Consider the following 27,444-nt stretch of genomic DNA (forward strand, 5'->3'; position numbering starts at 1 on the left):
CCCCCCACCCCCAGCTTCTGGAAGCGGTTGAGTCGCTTGATGAGCAAAGTGAACCCAGAGCCGAACGTCGTGCACATCATGGGCTGCTACGTTCTGGGGAACCCCAATGGGGAGAAGGTGCAGGGACCCCAGGCCTGGACAGAGGGAGGGTGGGGCCCCCTGGAGTTTCCCTTCCTTGCCCCTGCCTCCCTCCCAGGGAACCCCCTGTGCCCGAGCCCAGCCGCCTGCGGGGCCCGGGGAGAGGAGGGTCCCTGTGCCCGAGCCCAGCCGCCTGTGGGGGCCCGGGGAGAGGAGGTCCCTGTGCCCGAGCCCAGCCGCCTGTGGGGGCCCGGGGAGAGGAGGTCCCTGTGCCCGAGCCCAGCCGCCTGTGGGGGCCCGGGGAGAGGAGGTCCCTGTGCCCGAGCCCAGCCGCCTGTGGGGGCCCGGGGAGAGGAGGTCCCTGTGCCCGAGCCCAGCCGCCTGTGGGGGCCCGGGGAGAGGAGGTCCCTGTGCCCGAGCCCAGCCGCCTGTGGGGGCCCGGGGAGAGGAGGTCCCTGTGCCCGAGCCCAGCCGCCTGTGGGGGCCCGGGGAGAGGAGGTCCCTGTGCCCGAGCCCAGCCGCCTGTGGGGGCCCGGGGAGAGGAGGTCCCTGTGCCCGAGCCCAGCCGCCTGTGGGGGCCCGGGGAGAGGAGGCGGGCCCTGCTGCCTGCCCCTCCCCCTTTTCCTCCTTCCGCACCGTCTACTCCAGACTCATGGTCCTGCCCCTTCTTTCAGCTGTTCCAGAACCTCAGGACCCTCATGACTCCTTACAGGGTCACCTTTGAGTCCCCCCTGGAGCTGTCGGCCCAAGGTGAGTTAGCCTGGCCTGGCCCCCAGCCCTGAGGTGGGACGTGGGGCTGCCCCAGGCCTGAGCCTCTCGCCTCGCCCCTTCTGCCCAGGGAAGCAGATGATCGAGACGTACTTTGACTTCCGGCTGTACCGCCTGTGGAAGAGCCGTCAGCACTCGAAGCTGCTGGACCTCGACGACGTCCTGTGAGGGGCATGTGCCACCACCCGGCCACCGCCAGGCCACTTTCTCTGGGCTGCCTCATGCCATCCAGGACCCTGCAGTCTGGTCTTGCCCAGAGCCACTTCAGGGCACCCTCAGACGTTGCTCAGGTTCTCTCCCGTGGGGTCTGGTACTTGCTGCACCGACGGGCCATAGAGCCACAGTCCCTGGGGGGCTCGGGAGGAGCCTCACCCCGAGGCCAGTGGACACTTGGCGGCCAGGCACTGACCCGTTCCCGCCTCTCCTGGAGGCTGCAGCATCAAGAATCCCTCCATGGGGTTCATAGAAATAAGTGCAATTTTCTACACCCCTGAAACGATTCAAAGGGAAGCAGCATTACTAGTTAACTAGTTAAGCATTATGCTACTAGTTACAGTGTAGACAGCCCAGCCCAGCGGCCTATCGTGTGTTCAGGACCCTCTCTGACCCCCAACCCCCCAGCCCTGACGTATTTGATCACCAGCACCAGGGTGGCTCGTCTGTGGGGCTGGCGGCCCCGTCTACACTGGCTGAGTCTCTGACTGCTCTTGCTCCCTGCCACCTCCCTGCTTACTCTGACCTCAGCCCGTGCTGGCCCAGCGGGGGCCGCCTGGGCAGCCGGAGAGGAGGACACAGCCTTGCTGTCCTTTCAGAGGAGACTCTGGGTTGAAGCCCACCCCACCCCCTTCAAGCCCACCCAGCTCTCCTTGCTGCTGTTGAGTTCGGCTTTTGTGGGTCTCCATCTGGAGGCCCCAGCACAGAAACATGCTGGGCCCCGGAGGGCAAGAACCTCGCTGTGGCTACAGCGGGGGCCTGGACCCCACACCCCAGGCCTGAGATCCAAGTAGCTGGGGCACTGTGGGGTCCCTGACTTGGCAGGGGCTCACGGCCTTGCCTGGGGCCCAGCAGGTGGGCTCTCCTGTACATAGCTGGGTCTCGGGGGCAGGCCCCCCTTTTGCAGAGCCTGGGGCTGAGGGCACCTGGCTGTGTCCCTGTCCAAGAAAGGGGTTGGGTGGGGGCTGGGCTCTGAATAATGTACGATATCCCTTAGAGTGAACATTAAACCTGACCCTCTGCTGCGGCTGCCACCTGGTCTGTTGTCTTTGCCCTCCCTGGGCCCGCTGGTCTGAGGTCACTGCAGCAGCAGCTGCCTGTACACCTGGGCCTGGACAGAGTGGCAGTTGGGGCCACTAGATCACCCCCTTCAAGGGCACATGCCATGAGAGGGTGGGAGACTGGGCTGCCAGGGCTCTCAGAATGACGTCAGAGGTGGAGAAGAGCAGACCCATGTCACGGCGGCAGGAGGGACACGGGGGATGTGGTCCTGGGGAAGGACTCAGCAAAGCCTGGAGGGAGAGCAGAGACAGCCCGTCCCCCTGCTGCCTCTGTCCCCATCCCTGACACTGAGGACAGGGCTACACACCTCCTCAGGCCACCTTATGCATGTGGTCAGCCGTGTGGCCACAGCTGGAGGCTAGGGAGTGACCACAGGACCAGCTGGCCACATCCTCAGCCTCACTTGTCCCCAGTGTCCAAGCTGCTGCTGGGCCCAGCCAGGCCTGGCTGCCCAGCCAGTTCCCTGTCTGGTGGCTGGGGGACAGAGCAGCAGGTGCCTGCTGGCCCACACAAGGGCTGGGGAGGGCAGGTGGCCACCAGCACACAGCATGGCCAGGGTGCTGGGGACACGGAAGCAGCCCTGCCCCGGGGCCACGCATCCCGGCAGCTGCTTCCAGGGCAATCTGTATAAAGTTTTAGGGATTTAGGCTAACTACCAAATGTTCATGTACTTTCACTTATTTAGTTACTCATACTATTTGAAAGTGACATCGTGAAATCCTGTGCTGCAGAAGTCTCTCTTGCAGTTACGCCATCTGAGAGACAAGTCACCACAGCCTGGAGTCTGCGTGATGCTGGCTGTGCAGAATAAGAGGGTGGCTCTCTTCTCAAAGTAGGACAGTGTTCATGACCACCACGTGCCCACACGTCGTATTGCTTAGAAGGCACATTTTAGCGTCACCTGCAATCTGAGCTCATAACCCCAGGAGTGTCTGCTTCATTATCTGTCCCTCCCACTGCCTGCCACAGGGACCCTGCAGTCTCTAGTTGGACAGGGCCTGCCCCACATGGTCCTTAGGGTCAGCGGACCCAGCAAGGACTGGGAGTCTTACACGTGGCTTAAAAGTTTCCATTCTTCACGCCCACAGCCACCAAAGAGAAATGTAGAAGAAGAGCCATTAGGACCTGGACCGAACCCAGGAGAAGACCCAGAACAAAGGGGAGTGCACGACAGGGCAGGATGGCCGGACTCGGGGGCAGGCTGGGCTCAGGGCCTGGGTCATCCACTCGCCTCCACTGAGACATGTAAACAGGCGGCAGGAGAGGACAGCTGGGGAACAAATATTCACAACATGCGAGAGATTAAGGACCAAGGTCGATAACATGTAAAAAGTTTAGATGTAGATGGACAGATAAAGTCATCAGGGGAATAGCACAGGCGAAGTCACAGGAGGAGACTGGGCGGCCAGCTGGCGGAGAAAGCCTCGGCCCGACGGGGAGCTGGGAGCAGCCGGCACGGGCAGCAGTGTTTATTCTCACGCTTCCTTTGGCAAAAGATTTAAAGGATGTTAACACCCTGTGCTGGTGAATATGTGGGGAATATTAACACGGGAGCCAGCAGCCTCCCTCTGGTGCCTTGTGCAAGGGTGTTTATTGTCCCACTGTTTGTACGTTTGTCCCACATGCCCATTAATCAGGGCATGGCCAGATCATGCTCTGCCGTCCTGGGGACAGAGCAGGTTGGTCCCAAGGCTTGTGGCTAAGGAGGGAGTATGGTTGCGCCTGCAAGAGACCCAAATAACATCTGTCTAGAACGAGTAGGTCACGCTGTAAACTGATAAAGTGTCTCCTGTCCACCTGCCTTGGAACGTACAGCTTCATAATTACCCAGAGATGCCGGAACAGCAGGGCAGACGCTGCCCAGCCTGCCCGTGTTCCCCTGCTCTGCCCTGCTCTGAGCCAGCGCACTCTGGGTCGGATGCCCAGGCCTGCACGTCCAGGCTCAGCCGCACAACCTCAAAGGGCCACCCCTGGCTAGTCCCATGGCCCAGATATGTGCCCTGGCAGAGCAGCCAGCCCTTGGGAAGACAGACCTGAGGTGGGGGAGGGAGGGAGCGCGTGGGGACATCCCGAGGGGTGGGGGAGCTTCTGAGGGCACACTGAGGTGTGATTCTGGTTCTGTAAAACGAAGAACACATACCCCCTAGATGTCGTTGTGGGTGGTGGGGTAGCCGCGGCAGCTCACGCCCCCTGCTGTGCACAGCTGGAGGGGACGGCAGAGAAGGCACTACACCTGCTTCTGCAAATGGCCAGATGGACCCAGGTGGCTCCCCGCCCTGTCCCAGCACCCAGGGGGCAGAGGGTTCAGTTCCTCTTCTACCTGTGGAATCTCCCATGCCTCTGTGTCCTCCGTCACCCCAGCTTCCTGGCTCCAGGTCTGGAAAGGGGAGGTCTGGAGGGCCAGGGAGCCAGAAGCAGAGGGTTCAGTTCCTCTTCTACCTGTGGAATCTCCCATGCCTCTGTGTCCTCCATCACCCCAGCTTCCTGGCTCCAGGTCTGGAAAGGGGAGGTCTGGAGGGCCAGGGAGCCAGAAAGTACTGGAAAACCACCCACAAAGGTGTTAGGAGCCCTCCAGCCCTCGCCCAGGCTTGTGTGTGTCTATATCTCATCCTAACACACCCAAAGAACTGGCCTGAGTGGACCGCCTGGCCCATTCCCACAGCCACCACTGCAGGGCACACACGTGACCAGGGCAGTGCCCCAAAGGCACTGACCTCGAACCCACAGCACCGAGGCTGAAGCTAAAACGCCGACATTCTCCATAGGGTAAGAACAAGACCCAGAGTCTCATAAAGTAGGATTCAAAGTATTACAAACCAGAACGACTCAGCACCCAAAGGACCATGAAGACCTTGACCATCAGGGAAAGGGCTCGGCAGACGCCAGGCAGGCAGGGACACAGGCACGGGAACCGTCTGACGGGTCCTTCACAGCAGCTGTTCCCGAGGTGCTCCCATGGCCGCCAGCAGCACTCGCAGAACACAGGACTAGGAAGCACCAGCGAAGAAATGGAGGACATGAGAGCCACGTGCACACGTGACAACGGAGAACGGAATGATCACAAATGAAACCCAACGAAACCCTCCCGGGACAGAGTCGCCCGCAGGATGGAGGCGCCAAACGCTAGACAGAGGTGATCCCACCTGAACGGCGACAAAGGTCGACAAGCGGGTGGACGGAGCCTCAGGACCCCATGGGATGGTATGAGGTGTGGTGCCGGCACCTCAGGAGACCCTGGAGCAGGGGACGCCGCGCTCAGGGCGTCTGAAGAAGCAGCCTGGTGGCCGAAGGGCACCCGCGAGGCTAAGCCCGAGAAAGAAACCCTCGGACACACGGTCCCCGAACTGCTGGAAACCAAGGACAGGGGAAGGACCCTGAAAGCAGCAGGAAAGAAAGGAGCCCTGAGCCACAGGGAACAAGAGCGACAGTGTGGCACTGGCCAGGGCTTCTGGGACGGTGCGTGGCCCGGGCGGCTTGAGCGACAGTTTACCTGCTCCGCGTGCTGGAGGCCCGAGGTCTGAAACCGGCTGTCGGCAGGGCCGGCCTCCTCTGAGCGCTCCGTGGAAAAAATGCAAAAGTTCAGTTTCCATACTCAGTCTCACGACACGCTGGTGACACGCTTCCCCGCCAGGGCTGTGGGACTGTCCTCAGAGGCAAGCAGGCAGCTCTGCCGCAGACCCCAGCTGGTGTCTCCCAGGCCAGCCGCAACACGGTCCACCTGGAGACAGCGTCAGGCCCCACAGCTGAGGGCTCAGAGCCCAGGACCCCTGCTGTGACTGCAGCCCCCAGGTGGTTCCGCCTGTGCTCTTGACCTACTGGCTGCAACTCTGGGCTCCCACGACCCCCTCCTTAGGTCCGATTAATTTGCTAATGTCATAAACGGGGAGAATAAAGCAACCCGAACGGTGATGAGGTTTCCACGTTCCACTTAAGGTGATAAAACGTTGATGTCAGTAGACGAGGATGAGTATGGATGCTGTAATCCCAGAGCGACCCCTGAAGATATTATGTGAAGAGACATAATGGAAACCACAACTGGTAAATGAAAGTGGAATACTCAAAAAATACTCAAACGACCCAAAAGAAAGCAGGAAAGGGGAACACAAAGAACGAAAGGTAGAGGGAGCAAACAAAGGGGAAAAGTAATAAAATGCTAGACCTGAATTCAAATGGTTCAATAATTACATTAGATGTAAATGGTCTAAACACAACACTTAAAAGACAGAAATTGTCACAGTAGGTTAAGAAAACATGGCCCAACTGTATCTATATATAAGAAGCTCATTTCAAATATAATAATATAAGTAGATTAAACATAAAAGGATGAAAAATAATATATCATGAAAATACTAATCAAAAGAACAGGAGTGGCTATGTTAATATCACACAAAACAGACTTCAAAATAAGGAAAATCACTGGGAATAAAGATGAACGTTCATCAAGAAGCACAATATTCTAAAGGTGTACACCGAACAACAGGGAATAGTTGATGCAAAAACTAACAACCGAAAGGAGAAATAAATGCACAATTGCAGCAGGAGATACGAGTATTCCTCTCTCAGCGGTAGAACTGGTGGACAGGAAATCAACAAGGATATAAAATGCTGAGCAATACCATGACCCGACTGGACGTAATTACATTTATAGAACATTCCACTCAACGACAGCAGAATACACATGAAACACGCACCACAATAAACCGTATTCTGGTTCAAAAAAAAAACCTCAGCAAATTTAAAATAATCAAAGTCACTATGTTCTCTGGCCAGAATGAAATTAAACTAGAAATTAACAATGGAAACCAGGAAAATCTCTAATTACTTGGAAATTAAACAACACAACTATAAATAATCCATGAATCAAAAAAGAAGTGTCAAGGAAATTTTAGAAATATTTTAAACTGAATGAAATGAAAATATAACATATGAAGAAGTAAGAGATGCAGCTAAAACAGTGCTTAGAAAAAAATTTATAGCACAAATGCTTATATTAGAAAAGGGCAGTCTCAAATCAATAATGCAAACTTTCACCTTAAGAAACTAGAAAAGCGGGGCCGGCCCGTGGCTCACTCGGTAGAGTGCGATGCTGATAACACCAAGGCCACAGGTTCTGATCCCATATAGGGATGGCCGGTTCGCTCACTGGCTGAGCGTGGTGCTGACAACACCAAGTCAAGGGTTAAGATCCCCTTACGGTCATCTTTTAAAAAAAAAATTAAAAATTAAAAAAATTATAAAAAGAAACTAGAAAAGGAAGGGGATACAAACCCCAAACCAAGCAGGAGAAATGAACACATGTAAGAGCAGAATCTTATTTGTTATTATTATTATTTTTTTTTTTTTTTGTCCTTTTTGAGACCGGCCGCACCGCACTCAGCCAGTGAGCGCTGAGAGCTTCCGGTCATCCCTATATAGGATCCGAACCCGCGGCAGGAGCGCTGCTGCACTCCCAGCGCCGCACTCCCCCGAGTGCTCCACGGGCTCGGCCCATTATTTGTTATTATTTTTTTAAAAGATGACCGATGAGGGGATCTTAACCCCTGACTTGGTGTCATCAGCAACACGCTCTCCAAGTGAGCCACGGGCCGGCCCTAAGAGCAGAATTTTAAAAATTCAAAAACAATAGAAAAATTATACAACAAAAATATAGTTCTTGGAAATGGTCGAGAAAATCGACAACCCTCCAGCAATACTGGCAAAAAAGAGAGACAGAGAGACAGAGAGAGAGAGACAGAGAGACAGAGAGAGCGAGAGCAGACACACGTCACCAATGCCGGGAATGACAGGGCTGTCACCACGGGCCACACAGACATTTTTAAACAACAAGGAAATACTATGAATAACTCTATTCACGTAAATTTGACAGCTTAGGTGAAATGGACCCATTCCTTGAAAACTATAAACGACCAAAACTCATGGAATAGATGACCTGAACAACCCTGTAACTATTACACACTGAATTTGTAGTTAAAAAACTGATATGTACAGGCTCAGGTGACTTCACTACTTAATTATTCAAAGTATTTAAATCTAACACAAATTCTTCAAATGTCTTCCAGAAAATGAAAGAGGAAGGGGCCTTCCCGAATCCTGCACGAGCTGAGAGTAGAGAAAGTGACGAAGCCCTTACCGGCGGCGACGCCGAAGCCCTTACCTTACCGGCGAGTCCAGCTGGTTCGCACCATCCACGTGGTCAGACGCCATGAAGTTGCTGCAAAACTGAGCTAGTGCTTACGGACCCATTGCTCCCAGGGAAACACAAAGTCAGGTTCTGGTCACAATGTTTTTGCTGATTGATACGAACATTGTTTTATCTGTATTTTGTTGAAACACACCTTACTTAATAACACCATGGTCAAGGGTTCAGATCCACATACTGGCCAGCTTCCAAAAATAAATACGTAAATAGAAAGACACCTTACTTAATATATATAGTTTATTAGCATCGAACTCACAACCGATGGCGTGATAACCCACGTATGAACAAAGTCTACCACGCGTGTCTTCTCTACGTCACACCCGTCTTCTTGCGCTTTGGAATACCAGGCAGCACGTCAGCACTGTGCTTGGGAGCCATTTTATATGGTGAAATCACCAAGAAAAAGCCCAAAAATGTGGAAACGTAACATTAAATAGATGGTGAAGATACAAGAAGCAGAGTGTCACCTTTTTGACCTCAGCTGGGAATGTGTGTGTTGGTCACTCAAATGCTTCACTGGCCTGGACATGTCCGTGGATGACTGGGAAAGGACTGCAAGTATGGATTTGGGGGTTACAGAAATTTTTTAGTGAGTAGGTGAATTTGCAAATAACAAATCCACAAATAATGAGGACTGACTGTATTAGCAAATCAAATCCGGCAATACATAAAGAAAATACTGCAGCACACCAAGTGGGGTTTATCCTGGGGCCACAGCCTGGTTCAATATTCAGTCAATTCATTGATTCAAGTCAATCAGTGTGATCCACTATATTGAGAGTCTAAAGAAGAAAAAAGCACGTAAACACATCAGTGGATGAAGAAAAAGCATTGACAGAATATACCATCCACTCGTGATGAAAATTTCTCAGCTAACTACGGACAGGAGAGAACCTCCTCAGCTTGACAAAGGGCATTGTCCTAACGCCTGCCACTAATGCCGCATCTAACAGTGAACAAGAGGCAGAGGTGCCCGTCCCGCCACGCCTGTCCAGTGCGACAAAGGCAGGCGGGATGGAGAGCAGCTGTCCCCACGCACAGACGTCAGGACTGTCTACATCAGAACTTCCAGGGACTCTGCACACAAATCCTAGAACTGCTGAGTGAGCTCAGCAAAGCCTCAGGATACAAGGTGAACACACAGAAACCAGTCACATTTCTATACACTATGAATGACCAATTGAAAACTGAATTTAAAAACAATACCATTTATAATAGCTCCTCCCGAAATGGAATACTTAGGTAGAAACCTAACAAAACACGTACTGGATCTGCATTCTGAAAACTAGAAAATGCTGATGAAAGAAAACATTTTAAAGACCTACATCCTAAGTAAATAGAGACATAAATTGCGTCCATGGATTGGAAGACTCACAATTGTTAGGATATCAGTTCTTCCCAAAGGGATCATAGACTTAACACAATACCAGTAAAAACTGCAGGACGATTTCTGTAGATGCAGAGAAGGAGACTATAAGATTTGCACAGAAGGGCAGAGGAAGGAGGCGGCTAAACCAGCTCTGAGAAAGCGTGACACGGGAGGACTCATGCCACACAATTTGGAGACCTACTATGTGGCTACAGTAACTAAGACAGAATTGGGGAAGAGTTAAACACAGAAGATCCGGAAATAGACTCACACAGAAAAGGCTATTTAGTCTTATTCCAAGGTGCCCAGGAATCCACGGAGCGGGAATTGTCTTTTCAACAAATGCTATTGGGACACTTGGTCATTCACACGCAAAGAAAACGGGCCCTGACCTCGAGCTCACATCTTATACAAAAATTAACTCCAGACAGATCACAGATCTGTATGTACAACATGAAACTGTAAAACTTTTGGGAGAAAGAAATTTTCATGGCCTTGGGTTAGGTAGAGAGGTCTTAGCAACGACATGAAGAACACTGTCTATAAAAAAAATGATAAATTAGATTTCATCCAAAATTTTAAAATTTGCTCTGTGAAATACAGTAAGACAATGAAAAAAACTACAGACTGGGAGAAAATATTTGCAAGCCGTGTACAGGACAAAGGACTAGAATCTATAACATAAAAACTTCTCCAAGCTTAACAGTAAAACAAACAATTCAATTACAAAATGCTGTAGGAGAGGTGACACTTTGCCCAAGAGTTAGGGACACACAAGTCGCCAGCTGTTCAGGAGATGCACATTAAATCCACACTGAGGGGGTCCTGAGGTGATACTGCCAGATGGGCTAAAATTAAAAGTTGTGACACCTGGCTGGCTGGTGAGCTGTCTGTTGGAGCACAGCCTTGTAACATCAAGGTCACGGCTTCAGATCCCTGTGTCGGCCAGCCACCAAAAATCCCCCAAAACCGTGACACCAAATGCTGGTGAGGACGCAGAGAGATTGGACCTCTCGTGCCAGAAAATGGTTTGGCAGTTTGGTATCAAGTTAAACATGACTTTATCACACAAAGCAGCAGTCCCTCTCCTGGGTGTTTACTGAAAGAAATGAAAGGACATGTGGCATGTCCACAGGAAGACCCGAACATGCTGTTCACAGCAGCTCTGTTCACAGTGAGTGGTAACAGCCAACGCCGTCACCAGGTGAGTGGTTGTCTGCGGCCCCTGCATGCAAGGGGACACTCACGGGGCACAAAGGAAGGGACCCCTGGTGTAGAGAGAAAAGGGCCGACGACTGACTGCTGGTGGTCAAGGGGCTGGGGCAGGGCTGACTGCACAGGGGTGCCAAGAGGTCCGTATTGTGGAGGTTACAGGAATCTACATGTGTGTAGAAAAGAGGAAATTTTACTGTGGGATTTTTTTTTTTTTTTAAAGACAACAGGTGAGGGGATCTTAACCCTTGACTTGGTGTTGTCAGCACCACACTCAGCCAGTGAGCGAACTGGCCATCCCTATGTGGGATCCGAACCTGTGGCCTTAGTGTTATCAGCACCGCACTCCCAGGTGAGCACGGGCCGGCCCCAGTTCTGCTGTAGGATTTAAAACCCACCAGCAGCAGGGCGAGGGGCGGCCGCGCCTCCTGCACGGCGGGTCTGGCCTCCCGGCCGTGCTCCGGCCAAGCCCTCTGCCTCGGGCCCTTTCCGGCCACCTGACTCCAGCCTGCCCTGAGCCTGAGCCGGCACCCGTCTTCACCGGGAGAGCGGCCGGGGACAAAGTCTGAGCCTCAGGCAAGGAGGGGCCTGGGCCCACCTCTGCAGGTCACGCGGGGGCCACGTGGCCGAGGCCGCAGAGCTCATGCTGCTCACCTGCACCCGCACCTGCCCCTCCGTGGCGGGCCTGGGGTCGGCACCGCAGAGGTTAACGCCTGCGCGGTGCAGGGGGCGGCAGCACTGGGCGGCGGCCCGCCGGCCACAGTCTACAGGTCTGCCAGCTGGCGGTGGACAGCACCGCCCCACTGCGCCCCGCCCACGGCTGTCACCACACTGACCCAGGTCCAGCTGGGCGGTCACTGGCTCGGGAGGGCCTGAGAGGGGGACAGCAGGTGCGCCCGGTGCAGAGCCTCCCTCTCGCTGGAACTCGGGTCAGCTCCAAAACCAGGTGAGGGTCCCAAGGGGGGCTGTCCCAGTCTGAGGGGGGCTGTCCCGGTCTGAGGGGGGCTGTCCCAGTCTGAGGGGGGCTGTCCCAGTCTGAGGGGGGCTGTCCCAGTCTGAGGGGGGCTGTCCCGGTCTGAGGGGGCCTGTCCCGGTCTGAGGGGGCCTGTCCCAGTCTGAGGGGCCTGTCCCGGTCTGAGGGGGGCCTGTCCCGGTCTGAGGGGCCTGTCCCGGTCTGAGGGCGGCTGTCCCGGTCTGAGGGCGGCTGTCCTGGTCTGAGGGGGCCTGTCCCGGTCGGGGGGGGCCTGTCCCGGTCTGAGGGGCCTGTCCCGGTCTGAGGGCGGCTGTCCCGGTCTGAGGGCGGCTGTCCTGGTCTGAGGGGGCCTGTCCCGGTCGGGGGGGGCCTGTCCCGGTCTGAGGGGCCTGTCCCGGTCTGAGGGCGGCTGTCCCGGTCTGAGGGCGGCTGTCCTGGTCTGAGGGGGCCTGTCCCGGTCGGGGGGGGCCTGTCCCGGTCTGAGGGGCCTGTCCCGGTCTGAGGGCGGCTGTCCCGGTCTGAGGGCGGCTGTCCTGGTCTGAGGGGGCCTGTCCCGGTCTGAGGGGGCCTGTCCCGGTCTGAGGGGCCTGTCCCGGTCTGAGGGGGCTTGTCCTGGTCTGAGGGCGCCTGTCCTGGTCTGAGGGCGCCTGTCCTGGTTGAGGGGTGTCTGGGTGTTGGATCCTGCCCCATTGGGTTTTCCCACTTACCTGTTTTCTCAGGCTGAGGGATCTCAGGTTGCTACATCCCTGGAGCTGGGCTGTAAGGCAGAGTCCCTCTGTCCCTGGCCCTTCCTGTCACCTACTTGTCCCTGGGGTGGCCTGGGGCTGGGGAGCTGGTTGGGGACACAGGATGGGTCCTGCCTGGGCCTGAACCTGTCATCTGTCCTGTCAGAACCTCAGTCTTGTCTCCTTTAAATGGGCTCATACTCGCCACGTCCAGGCAGGACTGCCATGAGGACCCTCCCAGTGCGTCCCACTCAACCCATGCCCGGGAGCCCAGGGCCCAGGATGGGACACACGGCCCAGCCCCACATGCCCCTCGCTGGGATGAAACCCGTGAGGAGCGTGTGCGTGCCTCGGGCTACTCAGCATGACAGGGTCCTGGGGACCCCAGCGTGCTGGCAACCCCGGGGCGCAGCTTCTGGCTGTGGCCCGTCCTGTGGGCGGCAGGGCCTGGTGGAAGCCGGCACCGGGAGAGGGCTGGCCCTCGGATGCAGTGACCCCAGTAAACCAGGGCTGGGCTCGGGGTCATTTGGGGGCTGAGACCCCTTGCCGGGCCTCCCGGGCAAAGAGAGTGTGGACGGAGGTCTGGGCTGGGGAAGTGCCACTTGGACAGTGGCACTCCTGGTCACCTTGGTCTGCCGTTCTAGGGTCACCTGGGGCCAACTAAAAAGTTTCAAAATCAGACTAGAGAAATCTGAGGTTATGGTTTCAAATAGAAACCAGATGTCTTTGTTAAGAAGCCCCTGCATTAAGGTCCTTTAATGGAGGAAATGTGTTCTCCAGGACCGCAGTTGGCCTCCTGCTGAGGACATCTGTTCCACCTGGCTCAGGCCCGACCTCAGATGCCCAGAGAGAGACCCTGCCCCGGGGGGAGGCCTGGCTGGGGGCTGCGGATTGGAGGCGGGTCCTGGGCCCCTGCACTCAGTTCAGAGCTGGGGTCCTGCTGCTGTTGAGGGGAGGGTGGGGAGGGAGGCAGGGGCCTGGGTGGGCTGCCCCCAGTAACGTGGTGCGGGGCCCACGGGGGCGACCTGTGCCTCAAACGGTGGCATTAGAAAGGGGCTTCCAAGGGCTGGCCCATTAGCTCAGTTAGTTGGTTGGAGTGTGGAACTGATAACACCAAGGTCCAGGGTTCCACCTCTATACTGTCGGATGCTGGAATAAAAATGGAGGGAGCCTTCCTGGGCCCCATCAGGGCTGTGTGTCCCCACGGGCCCCTCTGACACCCTTGGCACCCTGGGCAGTCCTGGCTCGGGGTCCGGTCTCTGGCCCTGCCCCCGTGGGTCTCCCAGCTGTTGACCGAGCCCCTGCGTCTGGAGGGCTGGGCTAGGGCCAGCAGATGGAGTCTGGTGTCCGCTGCCGCCCACCACAGGCGCCAACCCGCCCTGCCTGCCATGAGGCTGTCCTGGAAGGAGCGGGTCTCCATGGCCCTGCTGGGGGCTGCAGCGGCTTCGGGCCTCACAGCGCTGGTTCTCATCCTGGTGGAGGCCACCACTGTCCTCCTGCCCGCAGACACCAAGGTGTGGCCCCAGAACCCCGAGGGGAGGCTGGGCTGGGATGGCCAGGGCAGCAGCCCCCACGGCCTCCTAACCCCAGCGTCGCCCCCAGTTCGGGATCGTGTTTGATGCTGGCTCCTCCCACACGTCACTCTTCGTCTATCAGTGGCCTGCGGACAAGCAGAACGACACGGGCGTGGTCAGCCAGGCCCTGGTCTGCCAGGTGGAAGGTCAGTGGGCAGCTCGGCCAGTGGGTGGCGGGTCAGGAGGTGGCGCAGGCTGGAGGGACCCTGTGCTGCCAGCGGCATGTCCCTCCCCGGTCACATCCACGAGTCAGGCCAGAGGAAAAGGGCTTGGGGAGATGATGTGACTCACCCGAGCCTGGTGGCACCGGCCCCTGTCCGGCCTGCTTCCTGATGTCTCGCTGCCAGCCTGCGTGCGTGTGCACAGGTCTGTCCCCTCGGCCCGACCCTCCAGTGCCCCCACACCCTGGCACCGCGTGGTGCTGATGGCGGAGGCAGCTAGTGCAGGGGCGACAGGTGAAAAGCTGGCCCCCACATGCACCTCCTGGGGGCTCCTCCATGTGGCCGCAGCGCCGGGCCTCTGCCTCTGTCTTCGTGTGTCCTCTCCGCCATGTCTCAAATCTCCCGCTCCTTTCTCTTAAAAGAACACTGGTCATTGGACTTAGGGCCCATGGGGTAATCTGGGATGATCTCATCCCAAAAGCCTGAACTTAATTACACATGGGAAGACCCTTTTTCCAAATAAGGTCACAGTCACGGGCTCCAGGGGTCAGGACACGGGGCCATCGTTCAGCCCACCAGCCTTCAGGGCCTGGAGCCTTGTCCTGGGTGCTGTGTTTCAGGGCCTGGAATCTCTTCCTACGCCTCGGATCCTGCTCGGGCTGGCGAGAGCCTGCAGGCCTGCCTGGAGGAGGCGCTGGCCCTGATCCCAGAGGCCCAGCACCGGGAAACGCCCGCGTTCCTGGGTGCCACAGCGGGCATGAGGCTGCTCAGGTGAGGGGCACGGACCTGGCGTGTCCGTGAGAAGCAGCCGGGACAGCTGTGGTCTCGACAACTGGGGCAGAGCAGGGGCTTCTAGCCAGCTTCAGCCCCCGGTCCTCTCTGCCCAGCCAGAAGAACAGCTCTCAGGCAGGGGACATCTTTGCAGCAGTCAGCCAGGTCCTGGGCCAGTCTCCGGTGGATTTCCAGGGTGCTGAGCTCCTGACGGGGCGGGATGAAGGTGCCTTTGGTTGGATCACTGTCAACTACGTCCTGGGAATGCTGGTCAAGGTGCCACAGGCAGCCCAGGGCGGGAGCTGGGGCCTGGGGGTAGGGTGAGCATGGCTGCCCGGGCTGAGTGCCCCGTTTGGGGTCAGTACTCCTTCTCTGGAGGATGGATCCAGACGCCGCAGCAGACGCTGGTGGGCGCCCTGGACATGGGGGGGGCCTCCACCCAGATCACCTTCGTGCCCGCGGGCCCCATCCGGGACGAGAGCACCCAGGCCACCTTCCGCCTCTACGGCTTCAACTACAGCGTCTACACTCACAGCTACCTCTGCTTTGGGCGTGACCAGATGCTGAGCAGGCTCCTGGCCCGGCTGGTGCAGGTCAGGCTGGCCCCGTGGGAGGAGGGTGCGGGTGGCCTGTGGGCTGTGGGCTGTGGGCTGCGCTCAGGCCCCTCTGCCCCTTGCAGAGCAGCCCAGCCGCCCTGGTCCGCCACCCATGCTACCACAGTGGCTACCAGGCCACGCTGTCTCTGGCCTCCCTGTACGAGTCACCCTGTGTCCACACCACGGCCCCCCTGAACTTCACCCAGAACCTCACAGTTGAAGGGACAGGCAACCCTGCGGCCTGCATCACAGCCATCTGGGAGCTCTTCAACTTCTCCAGCTGCACAGGCCGAGGAGACTGTGCCTTTGACGGGGTCTATCAGCCCCCCCTGCAGGGCCCATTCTACGTGAGCACCCCCACAGCCCCTGCCCAGTGTCCCGGCTCCCTTCAGGAGCCCCAGATGCCCATCTGACCCCAGTGGGCGCAGGGGGGGCTCTGGTTGGCTTTGGGGGAGGGGTGGGGACCTGACCCAGCTCGTCCTGGGACCCCCTCTGGCCACCGGGTGTGGCTGGGCACGACCCCCAGTGCAGGCCCCTACCCGCCAGGCCTTCTCCAACTTCTACTACACCTTCCACTTCCTGAACCTCACCGCCGGGCAGCCACTGGGCACCGTCAATGCCACCGTCTGGGAGTTCTGCCAGAGGCCCTGGAGGCTGGTGGGTGGTGGCTGGGGCGCGCCCGGGCTCCCCATGCTGCAGCTGTGGGCAGGCGGGGCCTCTGAGGGCCTCCCGACGTGCAGGGCTTCCCTGGGCAGGGACTTAAAGGTGGAACCCCATCTGGGCAGCGTGGCCAGCAGGGTTTAGGGGGAGCCGTGGGAAGGGAGGACAGCCCCGTGGCCATCCTGTTACAGATGGGAGGCCCAGGGTCATGACCCCAGGTGGGCTGGGCCTCCGGTTGGCTGGGAGATGGGGCAGGTCCCACAGGACAGTGGAAGAGCATTCTGCCCACTGCCCAGCACCTTCTTCTTGCTGTCTGGAGGTGTTTTCAGGGAGGGGTCCGGGGCCCTCACCAGCCCTTGGCCTCTCGGGCCCAGGTGGAGGCCAGCTACCCCAGGGAGCACCGCTGGCTGCGTGACTACTGTGCCTCGGGCCTGTACATCCTCACGCTCCTGCTCGAGGGCTACGGGTTCACCGAGGACACCTGGCCCAGCATCGAGTTCCGGCAGCAGGTGACTGCCTCGCCAGCCACCAGGCAAGGGTGGGCCGGGGCTCCAGGGCAACCACGCTGTAGCCCTGAGCGGCCCATGTGTCCCACAGGTTGGTGGCACCGACATTGGCTGGACACTGGGCTACATGCTGAATCTGACTGGCATGATCCCGGCTGAGGAGCCAGCCCAGTGGCGGGCAGAGAGCTATGGCACCTGGGTGGCCAGAGTCGTGTTTGTGGTGCTGACCCTCTTGGCCATTCTCGGGACTGCCACGGTCTGGATCCTCGGGCCCCAGGGCTAGGCAGGGACCCAGCCCCCATAGCCCAGCGGGGTTGCTCTGTCCCACATGCCACAGCAATCCTGAGCCCCTGAGCCCTGCAGAGCCCTGTTCTGTGGGCTCTGGCTGCACAGTCAGAACCACCTCCTGGATGCCCCTGGCCCTGCTCTGCTGTTAGGGTCGCATGAGTCACGGAGACAGTGCATGGCTCACCACTGTGGCCTCCCCATCCCAGTGCCCCTGGGCCTCCCTCCACTGCACCTCCTGGGCAGCAGGTGCCTTTCTGCACAAACACCAGCCACCAGGACCCAGCAGGATTCCAAGGCTGTGTGATCACAGAGGCTGGTGTGGAGCCTGGGCACAGGGTGTGACTGCTGTGTAAGAAGAGGCGTGGCCCCAGGAGGGGCTGGCAGTGGAGACTGGGGTCCCCAGGAGCCGGCCGAGCCTCAAGAGGAGGCCCAGAGGAAAGGTGGGGGGCCGCCCAGCCTAGACCCCCAGCCCTCCCCACTGTTACCTGACTGGAGGGGCAGAGGCCAGGGACTGTGACTTACCCTGGGCCAGCCCCCACCTCTCGCCCTGTCTTGGAAGCCCACCTGGCCCCTCTCAGTCGGCAAGCCCAGAATACGGACCACACCGTGGCGGGGTATTGTTTTTATTAAAACCTTTTTGCACAGGACTTCCCAGGCTGATGTCCCTGCTGCGGCCCGGGGGTGAGCGGGGGCTCCTCACACGTGCCCGCTGCTGGGACCACAAAGCACTTAGGAAAGATGCCGATGCGGCCATCACGGTGGCCCTCCAGCCACGCCTCATCCACTGCACGGGGGAAAGTGTCTGCTCACGGACTCGGCTGGGCCCCAGGATCCCTCCTGCCCCAGGCGGCCCTTGCACCCTGGGTGGCCCTGCGCCTGAGCTACCTTCACACAGGACATCCACGGTGTCCCCCTGCTGGAAGTCCAGGTCCTCGGGCCCCTGGGCTGAGTAGCTGTGCTGTGCCACCACCTGGTAGAGCACAGGCCGGCCCCCGGCCCCCTGCCGCAGGAGGGTGGGCTGCAGGGCAGGCCCGGCACGGCAGGAGGCACCTCCCCCACCCCTCGGCTGCCCTGATCGGATGCAGTGCTCCCCTGGGCCCACCTGGCACTGGAGCTGCAGCCCCCTTGGGCCAGCAGTCACATCCCGCCACATCCGCTGCAGCGACTCTTCCCCGGGAATGGGGATCCAGGGCCCGCTGTCACCTGGGGCTCGGTAACTGCAAAAGGGGTCCTGAGGGTGGAACATGAGGCGGCCTCCACCCAGGGTGCTGCAGGGTGGGTAGTGACCTTTCACCTACGAGGTGCCCAGCTCAGAGCCCACCCCACCCCCACCCCCAGCCCAGCAGCAGGCAGGGGCTTTCTTCCTGGCCTACCTGAGCTGCCCAAGCTGCGCCTGGTGAGGGAGGGCCTGGGCCAGCAGGGCCCGCAGGCTGGAGAGGTCGGCTCCTCTTGGGGCCTTCAGGGCCACAGTGAATGCGCACTGCACGGTGACAACCACACAGGACCCAGGGCCCCCCACAGCTGCTCCCTGGGCCAGGCAGAAGGTGGGTGGACGGCCTCTGAGACCCAGGGCCAGGTCAGAGTGGGCTTCGGGTCCACAGGGTGAGGGTGGAGGCTGATCAGTGTGGGAGGGGCTGAGGGACTGGCCTGGCCTTGGGCGCCCCCTCCCTGGGGAGTGGCTGACAGGTGGGGTGGGGGCCACAGAGCCAGCACCTCTTACCCCAGCTCCCATGGGCTCCTCAGAAACGCCAGGGCCAGGCGCCTCCACTGCCAGCAGCCCTGTGGGATGGAGCGGGGACTCACGCTGCCATGGACCCCACAGCAGGAGCAGTGGCTCCCCGAACTGCGCCCCAGCCCCCCAGACGCCCGCCAGGGGCTCTTTCCTCAGCATGCCCTACCCACCGCTCAGGACTCCCTACCTGGGGACAGAGGAGCCTGCCTGCCAGCTTGCTCCACACAGGGCCCCTGCAAGGGAAGACACAGGCTGGGGGTGTGGGGGGACCCGGCCTTGGGGTGGCAACTTCTCCCACCTGGGGCTTGTCAGGAGCCCGAGTCCGGGTGCTGCCTGGGTGCTGTCCCAGCAGAGCCTGTGGTGAGGTGTGGCCTGTGAGCCACCAGGGGCTGGGCAGAAGCCACAACCCACCCATGTTGGGAGGTGGATTAATTCGGGGCACCCACCACAAGCCTACTGTCCCTCCAGGCCTTTCCCTAGGCCCACCACGAGACAGCAGCTCCAGGTGGTGGGCTCCCCAGCGACCCCAGGAGGCTCAGGACCAACCACTGCATTGGCGCAACTTTAACCTTGAACCCCAAGTTGAGCGCTCAGTGAGCGGAACGCCCGTGGGGGTGTCCCAGGTGTAGCTCACCAGCTGACGTAGGCCCTGATTTTGTGTAAGTTTGTGAATGAGGCGTTTAGATTTTAATTGATTAGATTCACCAGGCCACTTAAGGTCACTTGCACAGAGTCACCCTTATGTCAGGGGCATCAGGTGCTCAAAAACCCGACATGTGAACTTAGTGAACGCCCAGTGGAGCTTGACCGCGCGCAGTTGTAGGGGCACTATCGCTTCTAAGGAGGCCGAGCGGTTGAACTGGAATTGTTGGGACGCCAGTGAAAGAGAAGGCGAAGGTGACTGTCTCTTTTTTGTGTCCTGTAGTAAACCGAACGTTAGATGTCGGTGCCTTCTCCATACCCCCTGCACCCACCACGTCCCCCAGCTCCTGCCTCCCAGCACTGCAGGGACAGCCTCCTCTCCTCCCCACCGCAGGCTCCAGCTCGGGCGTCCCCGTGTCCAGGAAGGAAGACTGCGGGGGAGGGTGGGCAGGAGCCCTCAGGAGGCCCCTCCAGGGCTGTCTCTACCTCCTGACCTGTCCCCAGGCTCCATCACTCGTGATCACTCACACCCGTCGGGGGGAGGGGCTGTGACTGCCGGGCCTCAGGGCAGACCTGGCATAGCTGATGAGCTACGTGAGTCTCTGCTGGATACCCACCCTGATGTCCAGGGGTGCCCTGAGCCCCACAGCTCTGCGCGCACAGCCTGCCCCTCTGAGCGCCTAGTGGGGAGGATGAGGACCACTGGGCCCCGCGGTGGGCTTGTCTGTGCTGCCCCCCGACCCCCGTGTTGGGTCACTGTGCTGACTCCTGCCACACCCATCCTGGTGGAGGAAGCTCTGTACCCAGTGGGAAGCAAGGCCGCCCACCCCGCCCTGGGGCCCAGGTCCCTCACCGGCTCATGGCAGGAGACTGGTGCACAGTGGTCGGCCTGCCCCGCCTGGTCAGAGCCAACCTCTGTCTCTGCATTGAAGGGGCTGTGCTGGGCCCTGGTTTTTTGGGGGTCTACAAATCGGGCCCTAGGGGGGAGGAGGGAGGCCCCCTCATTTTCAAGGCTTGCCCAACCGTCCTCCCACAGCCTGGTCCAGCGGGTCGCATGAAAGGTGGGCTGAGATGAGGGGTGAGCGCGGAAGCAGGGGGCAGGTGGGCGTGGAGGTAGCTCCTGGCCCAGGGTTCTGGGCCTTGGGCTGTTTCCCACACCCCGTGAGACCTCGAGGGCCCCCCAGTCCCAGCGGCCCCATTGGCTGGAATCTGGGCCTCACACAGGGCTTCTGCCGGGCAGGAGAGGGACACCCACACCCAGGACAAGCTGCTTCCTACCGTGCCGCAATCCTGGGGCTGGCTTCACCATCTGCTCCCTGTCCCTGTGGGCACAGTGACAACCTTGCTCTGCTCGAGAATGTGGGGGGCACACAGGCACATCCTGTCTCCCCCCCAGTCCTTGAGAGAGGACCAGGAAAAGACTGTGTGGTCTTTACAGGACCACACACCGGATAGGACGTCCACCCCCACCAACTTCCATCGGAGGAGATTTTGGGGTCCCCAGGGAGAGGACGCAGAGCCCGAGGAGGTTCAGGGGTCCTGCAGCATCTTCTTGCCTCAGCAATGGAGGGTCCTGCAAAGCCAGGCAAGGACAAGCCTGGGCTCACCAGATGACCACCCACTCACCTGCAGCTGCCCAGGCTGGGAGCCTGAGCGCCAATCGTCAGGGCTGGTGGAGGCCACTATCTGGTGGGGGACAACAGGGGTGGCTGGGTCAGGGGTCCCTGTGAGGTCCGCTGCCTCCAGCCCACACTGCCTGCCCTGCACCTGCAAGTCTCTAGCACTGCTGGACCACCACGGTGGGACATGCTTGACAAGGGAAGACACCGTGATGATCACTGTAGCTTATTTTAGTACAACTTTTAAAGTATTTTTGTTTCTTACAAGGTCTACTGTGATAAGCAGACTCTAAATTGATGCGCTTATGCAGCTCAGAGCCCTTCTCCACCAGCCCTGGCCCCCAGGAGACGCCCCCTCACAGCACATGCCCTTGCCGGCCCCTCAGGCATGAGCCTGTGGCAGGTGACCACGGGATGTACCGCCAGCCCAAGGGCCACAGGGCAAATCCTAGGTGGCCTCATCCTGCACACGGGGAGTGGCTACGTCCTGCATTCCACACCCTGCCTTTGGGGGAAACAGACACCCACACTCTGTGATGTTGGGGTGCTGCCTGGGGGGACGTGATGTGGCCCAGGCCAGCCAACTGCAGCCCTCCCTGGGACCTCACTAACTGTGACAGAGAGGCAGAGACACTCAGAGACACAGACGCAGGGAGATGCAGAGACACAGAGACACAGGGAGGTGCAGAGACACAGAGACACAGGGAGGTGCAGAGACACAGAGACACAGGGAGGTGCAGAGACACAGAGACACAGGGAGGTACAGAGACACAGAGATAAAGGGAAGTGCAGAGACACAGAGACACAGGGAGATGCAGAGACACAGAGACACAGGGAGGTGCAGAGACACAGAGACACAGGGAGGTACAGAGACACAGAGACAAAGGGAAGTGCAGAGACACAGAGACACAGGGAGGTGCAGAGACACAGGGAGGTGCAGAGACACAGAGACACAGGGAGGTGCAGAGACACAGAGACACAGGAAGGTACAGAGACACAGAGACACAGGGAGGTGCAGAGACACAGAGACACAGGGAGGTACAGAGACACAGAGATAAAGGGAAGTGCAGAGACACAGAGACACAGGGAGATGCAGAGACACAGAGACACAGGGAGGTGCAGAGACACAGAGACACAGGAAGGTACAGAGACACAGAGACACAGGGAGGTGCAGAGACACAGAGACACAGGGAGGTACAGAGACACAGAGATAAAGGGAAGTGCAGAGACACAGAGACACAGGGAGATGCAGAGACACAGAGACACAGGGAGGTGCAGAGACACAGAGACACAGGAAGGTACAGAGACACAGAGACACAGGGAGGTGCAGAGACACAGAGACACAGGAAGGTGCAGAGACACAGAGACACAGGGAGGTGCAGAGACACAGGGAGATGCAGAGACACAGAGACACAGGGAGGTGCAGAGACACAGGAGTACGTGGCCGCAGTTGAGTTGTGGGGCGGCACCACCACAGCGTCCTTGTTGGGAGGGCCTGAGCCACTGCGCTGCAGCTGGTTCTGGTAGGTTCCACATCCAGCCCCACAGCCCCATCTGGGGACACCGTGCCCCAACCCTGGAGCCACTTTGAGGTGGGTCTTGTGCTCACCTTCTACCCACCAAGGCTTTAAAACAACCCTGACCAGCCGCACGTGGTCCGTGAACACAACTGAGTGCTCAGAGAAGCCAGGCTCAGCACAGGCCTGCTGGGCACCGAAACTGCCCACTGCTTTACCTTGGCCTTGCCCAGGAAATCCATGGGCTCCAGGTGCTCCAGGTGCTGCCTGCGTGGCCGGAAGACCTCTCCCCTGGGGACCTGCCGCGGCTGCAGGGAGCCCTGCTTCTGGAGGGGGTGGTTGTCCAGCTGATGCAGACCTGGACCAACCAGGCCTGCAACCGCAGGAGCCCCTGAGCTCAGCAGAAAGGGCCACGAGGGGCTCCCACCCACTTCCCATAGGCCATGGGAATTCCCCGCCCGGCCCCCACATTTGGGCACTTGGGCCACCTCCCTCTGGGAGCTTCTTCATCTCATGCAGTGGGCCTTCAGGGGTGGAGGTACAGACATGAACCCCAAACTGTAGGCTACGGCCTGGCACCCCAACCTGGGCCAGCACCCCTCACCTGTACTTGGTCCAGGGAAGCGTGCAGGCCGTCCCCAGCCCCCTCCGGACACGTGGAGATGGCCTCCAGTAGGCTGTTAGCAGCCTCTGTCCAGAGCCCCAGCCGGCACTGCGCTGACGCCACATTGTACAGTACCTAGGGTGAGGCCCGAGGTGATGGCAGGGGCCAGGTTCCACAGCAGATCCCTCCCCTGGACCCACACCTGGGCTCCCCAGCCACAGCAGCTGAGGGCTCCTCTGGGTGTCCAGCTGACAGGGGGCTGTGAGCAGGGACCAGGCCACCTGTGACCGGCCTGGAGCAGTCGTGGGCAGTTGGAGTGGTCACATTCCTATGCCCGTCTTGCCCTCCAGACCCCAGCTGGGGCCATCCATTGCTTTGGGCTCTTTACTTCTGGAGCCATCAGAAGCTGATCTCTCTTTAGAAGCATCCCTGAGTGGTGTCACCCCATCTGCCTCTGGCCACAGTCCCTCCTGTGTGCCACTGCGTCCCACTCCCCTGAGGGTCCCTGCTGGGGTCCAGGGAGCACTCAGGACACTCCCCCCCACCCCCCGGTGAGAAAGGCGTTTTCATGGACAGGTTGGTTTGGGTTAGTGCTGTCCCGCAGCATTGGTGACATGCAAAGTCACACGGTGCTCCTGGGAACTCACCCTTCCCATCCAACCCTCAGCTGCTGTGGGGGAGGGGAGGCGCAAGTGCCCTCCCAGTGTGGCTTTATTTCAAGGAGAGAAACCAACCCAGCCCTTCCCATGCCCCTCTGATCCCACGGCCTGTCACCCACAGCCAGTGGCTGTCCTCTGGAGATCCTGTGGTGGGGCCGGGCAGAGGTCACGTCTGAGCCAACCCCCACCCCCACCCTGCACCGTCCAGTGCACCTGGGCCAGGTGGGCCAGGTGGGCCCACACCCACAGCTTTCCCCATGACTCATTTATTGCCACACCTGCTGTTCCAAGAAGGCTGCAGGGCAATGAGTTTCCAGAAGTAAGGGGGGTTCCTCCCAATGCCCCTCCCTCTGTACCAACACTGTTCCAGGCAGTGGGCACGGGGCCAAGCAGAACAAAGCACAGAACCGAGGGTGGGGACATCCACCTGCCCTGCTCCCTACCCCCGCTCCTGCTCCTGGGTGGAACCCCTGCTAGCCCGCAAGGGCAGAAAAAGGTCCTCCCACCTCCACTGCTGCCATAGGCCTCCTCGGGGCAAAGGAGTAGCCAGAGGGGATTTTGGGGAACCAACAGCCTTTGGCCAGAAGGGAGCATCTCAGTCCACACAACGCCACCTGAGATGGTGACATCGCCCGCAGACAGCCGCCCCCGGCAGCCAGCAGCCCAAAGGAGCCCTGCACCCTCTCACCTCCCAGGCTTGTAGCTTGAACCGCAGGCCCAGCTGTGTATAGTCGATGGCACTGTTGCCCCTCAGCTGTGCCAGGGCCAGCCGGAAGTCGGACAGGGCCTCCTGGAACCTGTGGGTAGCAGGAAAAGGGGCCAGGCTGGCCGAGGGATGGCTCAGGGGTGCCCAGCCCTGCCCCGGCCTTCTTGCCCCTCCATACCCCACCCCCTGCTCCAGGGAGAACCACTGGGAAGTCAGTTGCGGTCACCCAGGTCTTAGCACTTAGCACTCGAGTCCAGACAAATGGTCAAGGGGTCAATACACAAACGTGCTGAGCTGGTGGGGGCACCGCCTGCTGGGGTTTGAGTTTATTGCCCAGCTCTGACTCAACTTTCTGGGCACCCCACCTCCCCTGCCTGCGTCTGCACCCTGACCTCTCCCAAGTCACACAGAGTGCCCTGGGCATTTCCCACCCACTTCTCAGCGCTCCCCCTGCCCCTGTGGGGTCCTCCCCCTACAAACTCTGAGCTTCCTTCCACGTCCTGCTGGGAGCCCCCCCCCCACCTCCTCAGGCAGGCTTGCTGGGCTGATCAGAGGATGAAGTTGTCCCCAGAGCTGCCCTCTAGGGCTCATCCTGGGAGTCAGGGAGAGAGTCAGGCACAGAGGCCAGCCCTGACGGTCTAGGAAGGCCACGGTACAGAGAGCCCGGTGGGCAGCGAGGCTCCAGAGACGCGCGTCCAGCCCTGCCCTCGTTTCCTGGCAGCACAGTGGGCAGAATCTCACCATCCCTGCTACTATGGAGAACTGGTGAGCAGCGAACCAGGGGTGCCCGAGAAAGTGCCCAAGAGTCTCAGCAGACGCAAGGGCCACAGTGGGGCTCTGCTCTGTGTTCGGCTCATGTGACCACAGTATCCTCGCCCAGGCAGGGAGAGAGGAGGGGGTGGGAATACGAGACTGCGCTGTGCAGAGACAAAGGGCCGTCTGAGGAGGAACAAGGCGGCCCTGTGCTCACCGCTCCAGCTGGGAGTTGGCCACCCCTCGCTGGAAGAAGCCGACAGCCATGCAGGCGTCCTTAGTCACTGCTTGGTCAAATGCCTGGGGACAAAAATGCCCATGGGAGGTCAAGGTCCATAACCTGGTCACCCAGTGTCATAGATGCAGCCTGACCAGTGACAAGCCATAGAATTCCATCAGCCCCGTGAGAGACGCCTTTGGGCCCCTCCTGCACCTGTCCAGGTGTGTCCCAGATCAGGTTTCTTTGCTGCTAAAACCTAAATTGACCTGAGCAGCCTAGGGTGTGTCACAACAGACTCAGATCCAGTCAAGGTGGTGTCGGAAGTCAATTCGTTTACCATGAGAACAAGGAGAGATGCTAGAAGGAAATGCCCCAATAACAGTCACCTGAGGCGGAGGGGGGATATGCAAGATTTTCATCTTTTCAAAATCCTTTTTTCTGTAGTTCATACAAAATGACACACTAGATATGTACGGCAATCAGAAGGAACAACACAAAAGCTTCAGTATGATGGGCTTATCTGTGTGCACACACGGCTCTTCCTCAAACCAGATGCAGAAACAACAGGGACAGCAGCCATCAGTTAAATAGGGCAATAGCACGGGTGTTGTGGTCTCACTGTAACAAACCTGGCCACGTTGAACTGTTCCACCTGCTTTCTAAATTCCCATATTTCCACCTAATCTGCCTGTGCTGCGGCTGCTTACGTTTACTGACTTAGTGCCGCTCTCTTCCTATGCCCTCTCTAGTTAGATCAGTTTGTAAGTGGTGACCGAGTTACCTTACACGTGGCTCGCATCGAACCACCTGGTGACCAGTGATTAGATTCCCTTTCTCAGGTAACTTTTTAAAACTGAAATCGTTATGAGATAATTGTAGATTCATACGCAGATGTAAGAAATGATAGAGTGGGCTCTGGAATGCTTTGTCCAGGTCCCCCCGTGGTTACATTTCTCATGACACTGACATTGATACTCTCCTGCAATGTTCAGTCCTCTTTTCATCTGCGTGGTGTTCCAGGCAGCTATCATGATTGTCCCAACACCTGTAGGGACCTGGGTGCTTCTGTGGGGGGCTCGGCCAAGTGGTGGGCAGGGTGCTGCTGGCTTTGTCGTGCATCCGGGAACACGCACCACTTTGATGCGCAGGGACCCACAGAGAGGCAGAGGGCGGCTCTGCCTCGGCAGCAGGTGAGTGCCCTGGGCACCCAAGTGCTCGCTTCTGTTTGCGGAAGCAGGCTGGAAGACAGGTGAGGGCTCAGATCTGGGGGACGGGCCTTGTCCCCTTGCTATGACCACAGGTGTCTGCTGAATCCCCCCAACACCTTCACCTTAGGGGACAGGCACCCCCCTCGCCTGACCCGCTGAGCCCTGTCAGGTATTGTTTCGCCCTCCTCCGTGAGCACTGTGTTCAGGTGTGTCTCAGGTATGCGCTGAGGCGGACACTGGGAGGGACAGTTCCCAAGTGACCGGTAGGGAGGAAGCCCAGGGAACCACCGTCCCCTGCTCCCATGACCATGCGGTGAAGGGCAGGGGTCCCTTCCCCAGGTGTGCACGGGGAGGATGACCCCCGCAGGAGGGTCTTGCTCGCACTCTCCCTGACCTCCCCAGGGCTGGGGTCTCCCCCCGGCTCACCAGCAGCGCGGCCTCCGGGTCCCCGGCCAGCAGGTGCACGCAGCCCACGTTGAAGCACATCTTGGCGGGCGGCTCCGGGACGCCCGCAAAGAGGCGCAGGGCGCAGTCCCAGTCCCCGCGCTCCACGGCCTGCGCGCCCCGGTGCCAGTCGCGCACCAGGTCCCCGAGCGAGGGCATGGCGGCGGCACCCCTGCCCGGCCGGG

At 59.1% G+C, this 27,444-nt stretch overlaps 3 protein-coding genes across 4 annotated transcripts in view; 2 read left to right on the top strand and 1 right to left on the bottom strand.

Moving 5' to 3' along the window:
- Nucleotides 1-2,093, top strand: part of NSMF (NMDA receptor synaptonuclear signaling and neuronal migration factor) — a 10,631-nt gene extending 8,538 nt beyond the window's left edge. Inside the window, exons 11-13 of the mRNA XM_008592943.1 lie at nt 15-117; nt 753-828; nt 917-2,093. Coding sequence (XP_008591165.1) covers nt 15-117; nt 753-828; nt 917-1,014 — 277 coding nt within the window. The 3' untranslated portion in view covers nt 1,015-2,093. The remainder of the gene's footprint in view (nt 1-14; nt 118-752; nt 829-916) is intronic.
- Nucleotides 2,094-13,987: 11,894 nt separating this feature from the next.
- Nucleotides 13,988-17,802, top strand: ENTPD8 (ectonucleoside triphosphate diphosphohydrolase 8). 2 transcript variants are annotated; one of them, XM_008592945.1, is made up of 9 exons: nt 13,988-14,113; nt 14,202-14,319; nt 14,955-15,105; nt 15,222-15,381; nt 15,468-15,698; nt 15,785-16,048; nt 16,248-16,358; nt 16,736-16,870; nt 16,959-17,802. In XM_008592945.1, exons 1-9 carry the CDS (start codon nt 13,988-13,990, stop codon nt 17,148-17,150), a joined length of 1,488 nt encoding a protein of 495 aa, XP_008591167.1. In that variant the 3' UTR covers nt 17,151-17,802. The 2 variants fall into 2 exon arrangements, with proteins under 2 accessions (XP_008591167.1, XP_008591168.1); XM_008592946.1 differs by lacking the exon at nt 16,248-16,358.
- On the bottom strand, nt 17,763-27,418 carry NOXA1 (NADPH oxidase activator 1). The gene is made up of 12 exons (XM_008592944.1): nt 27,242-27,418; nt 25,605-25,687; nt 24,617-24,725; nt 23,270-23,404; nt 22,884-22,991; nt 21,156-21,215; nt 19,075-19,120; nt 18,876-18,934; nt 18,529-18,683; nt 18,258-18,372; nt 18,041-18,155; nt 17,763-17,939 (listed from the first exon to the last, which is right to left on the bottom strand). Exons 1-12 carry the CDS (start codon nt 27,416-27,418, stop codon nt 17,782-17,784), a joined length of 1,320 nt encoding a protein of 439 aa, XP_008591166.1. The 3' UTR covers nt 17,763-17,781.
- Between the last annotated feature and the right edge of the window lie 26 nt (nt 27,419-27,444).

The sequence above is a fragment of the Galeopterus variegatus genome, unplaced genomic scaffold, assembly GCF_000696425.1.
Source record: "Galeopterus variegatus unplaced genomic scaffold, G_variegatus-3.0.2 Scaffold8518, whole genome shotgun sequence".
In the NCBI taxonomy this organism is placed as follows: domain Eukaryota; kingdom Metazoa; phylum Chordata; class Mammalia; order Dermoptera; family Cynocephalidae; genus Galeopterus; species Galeopterus variegatus.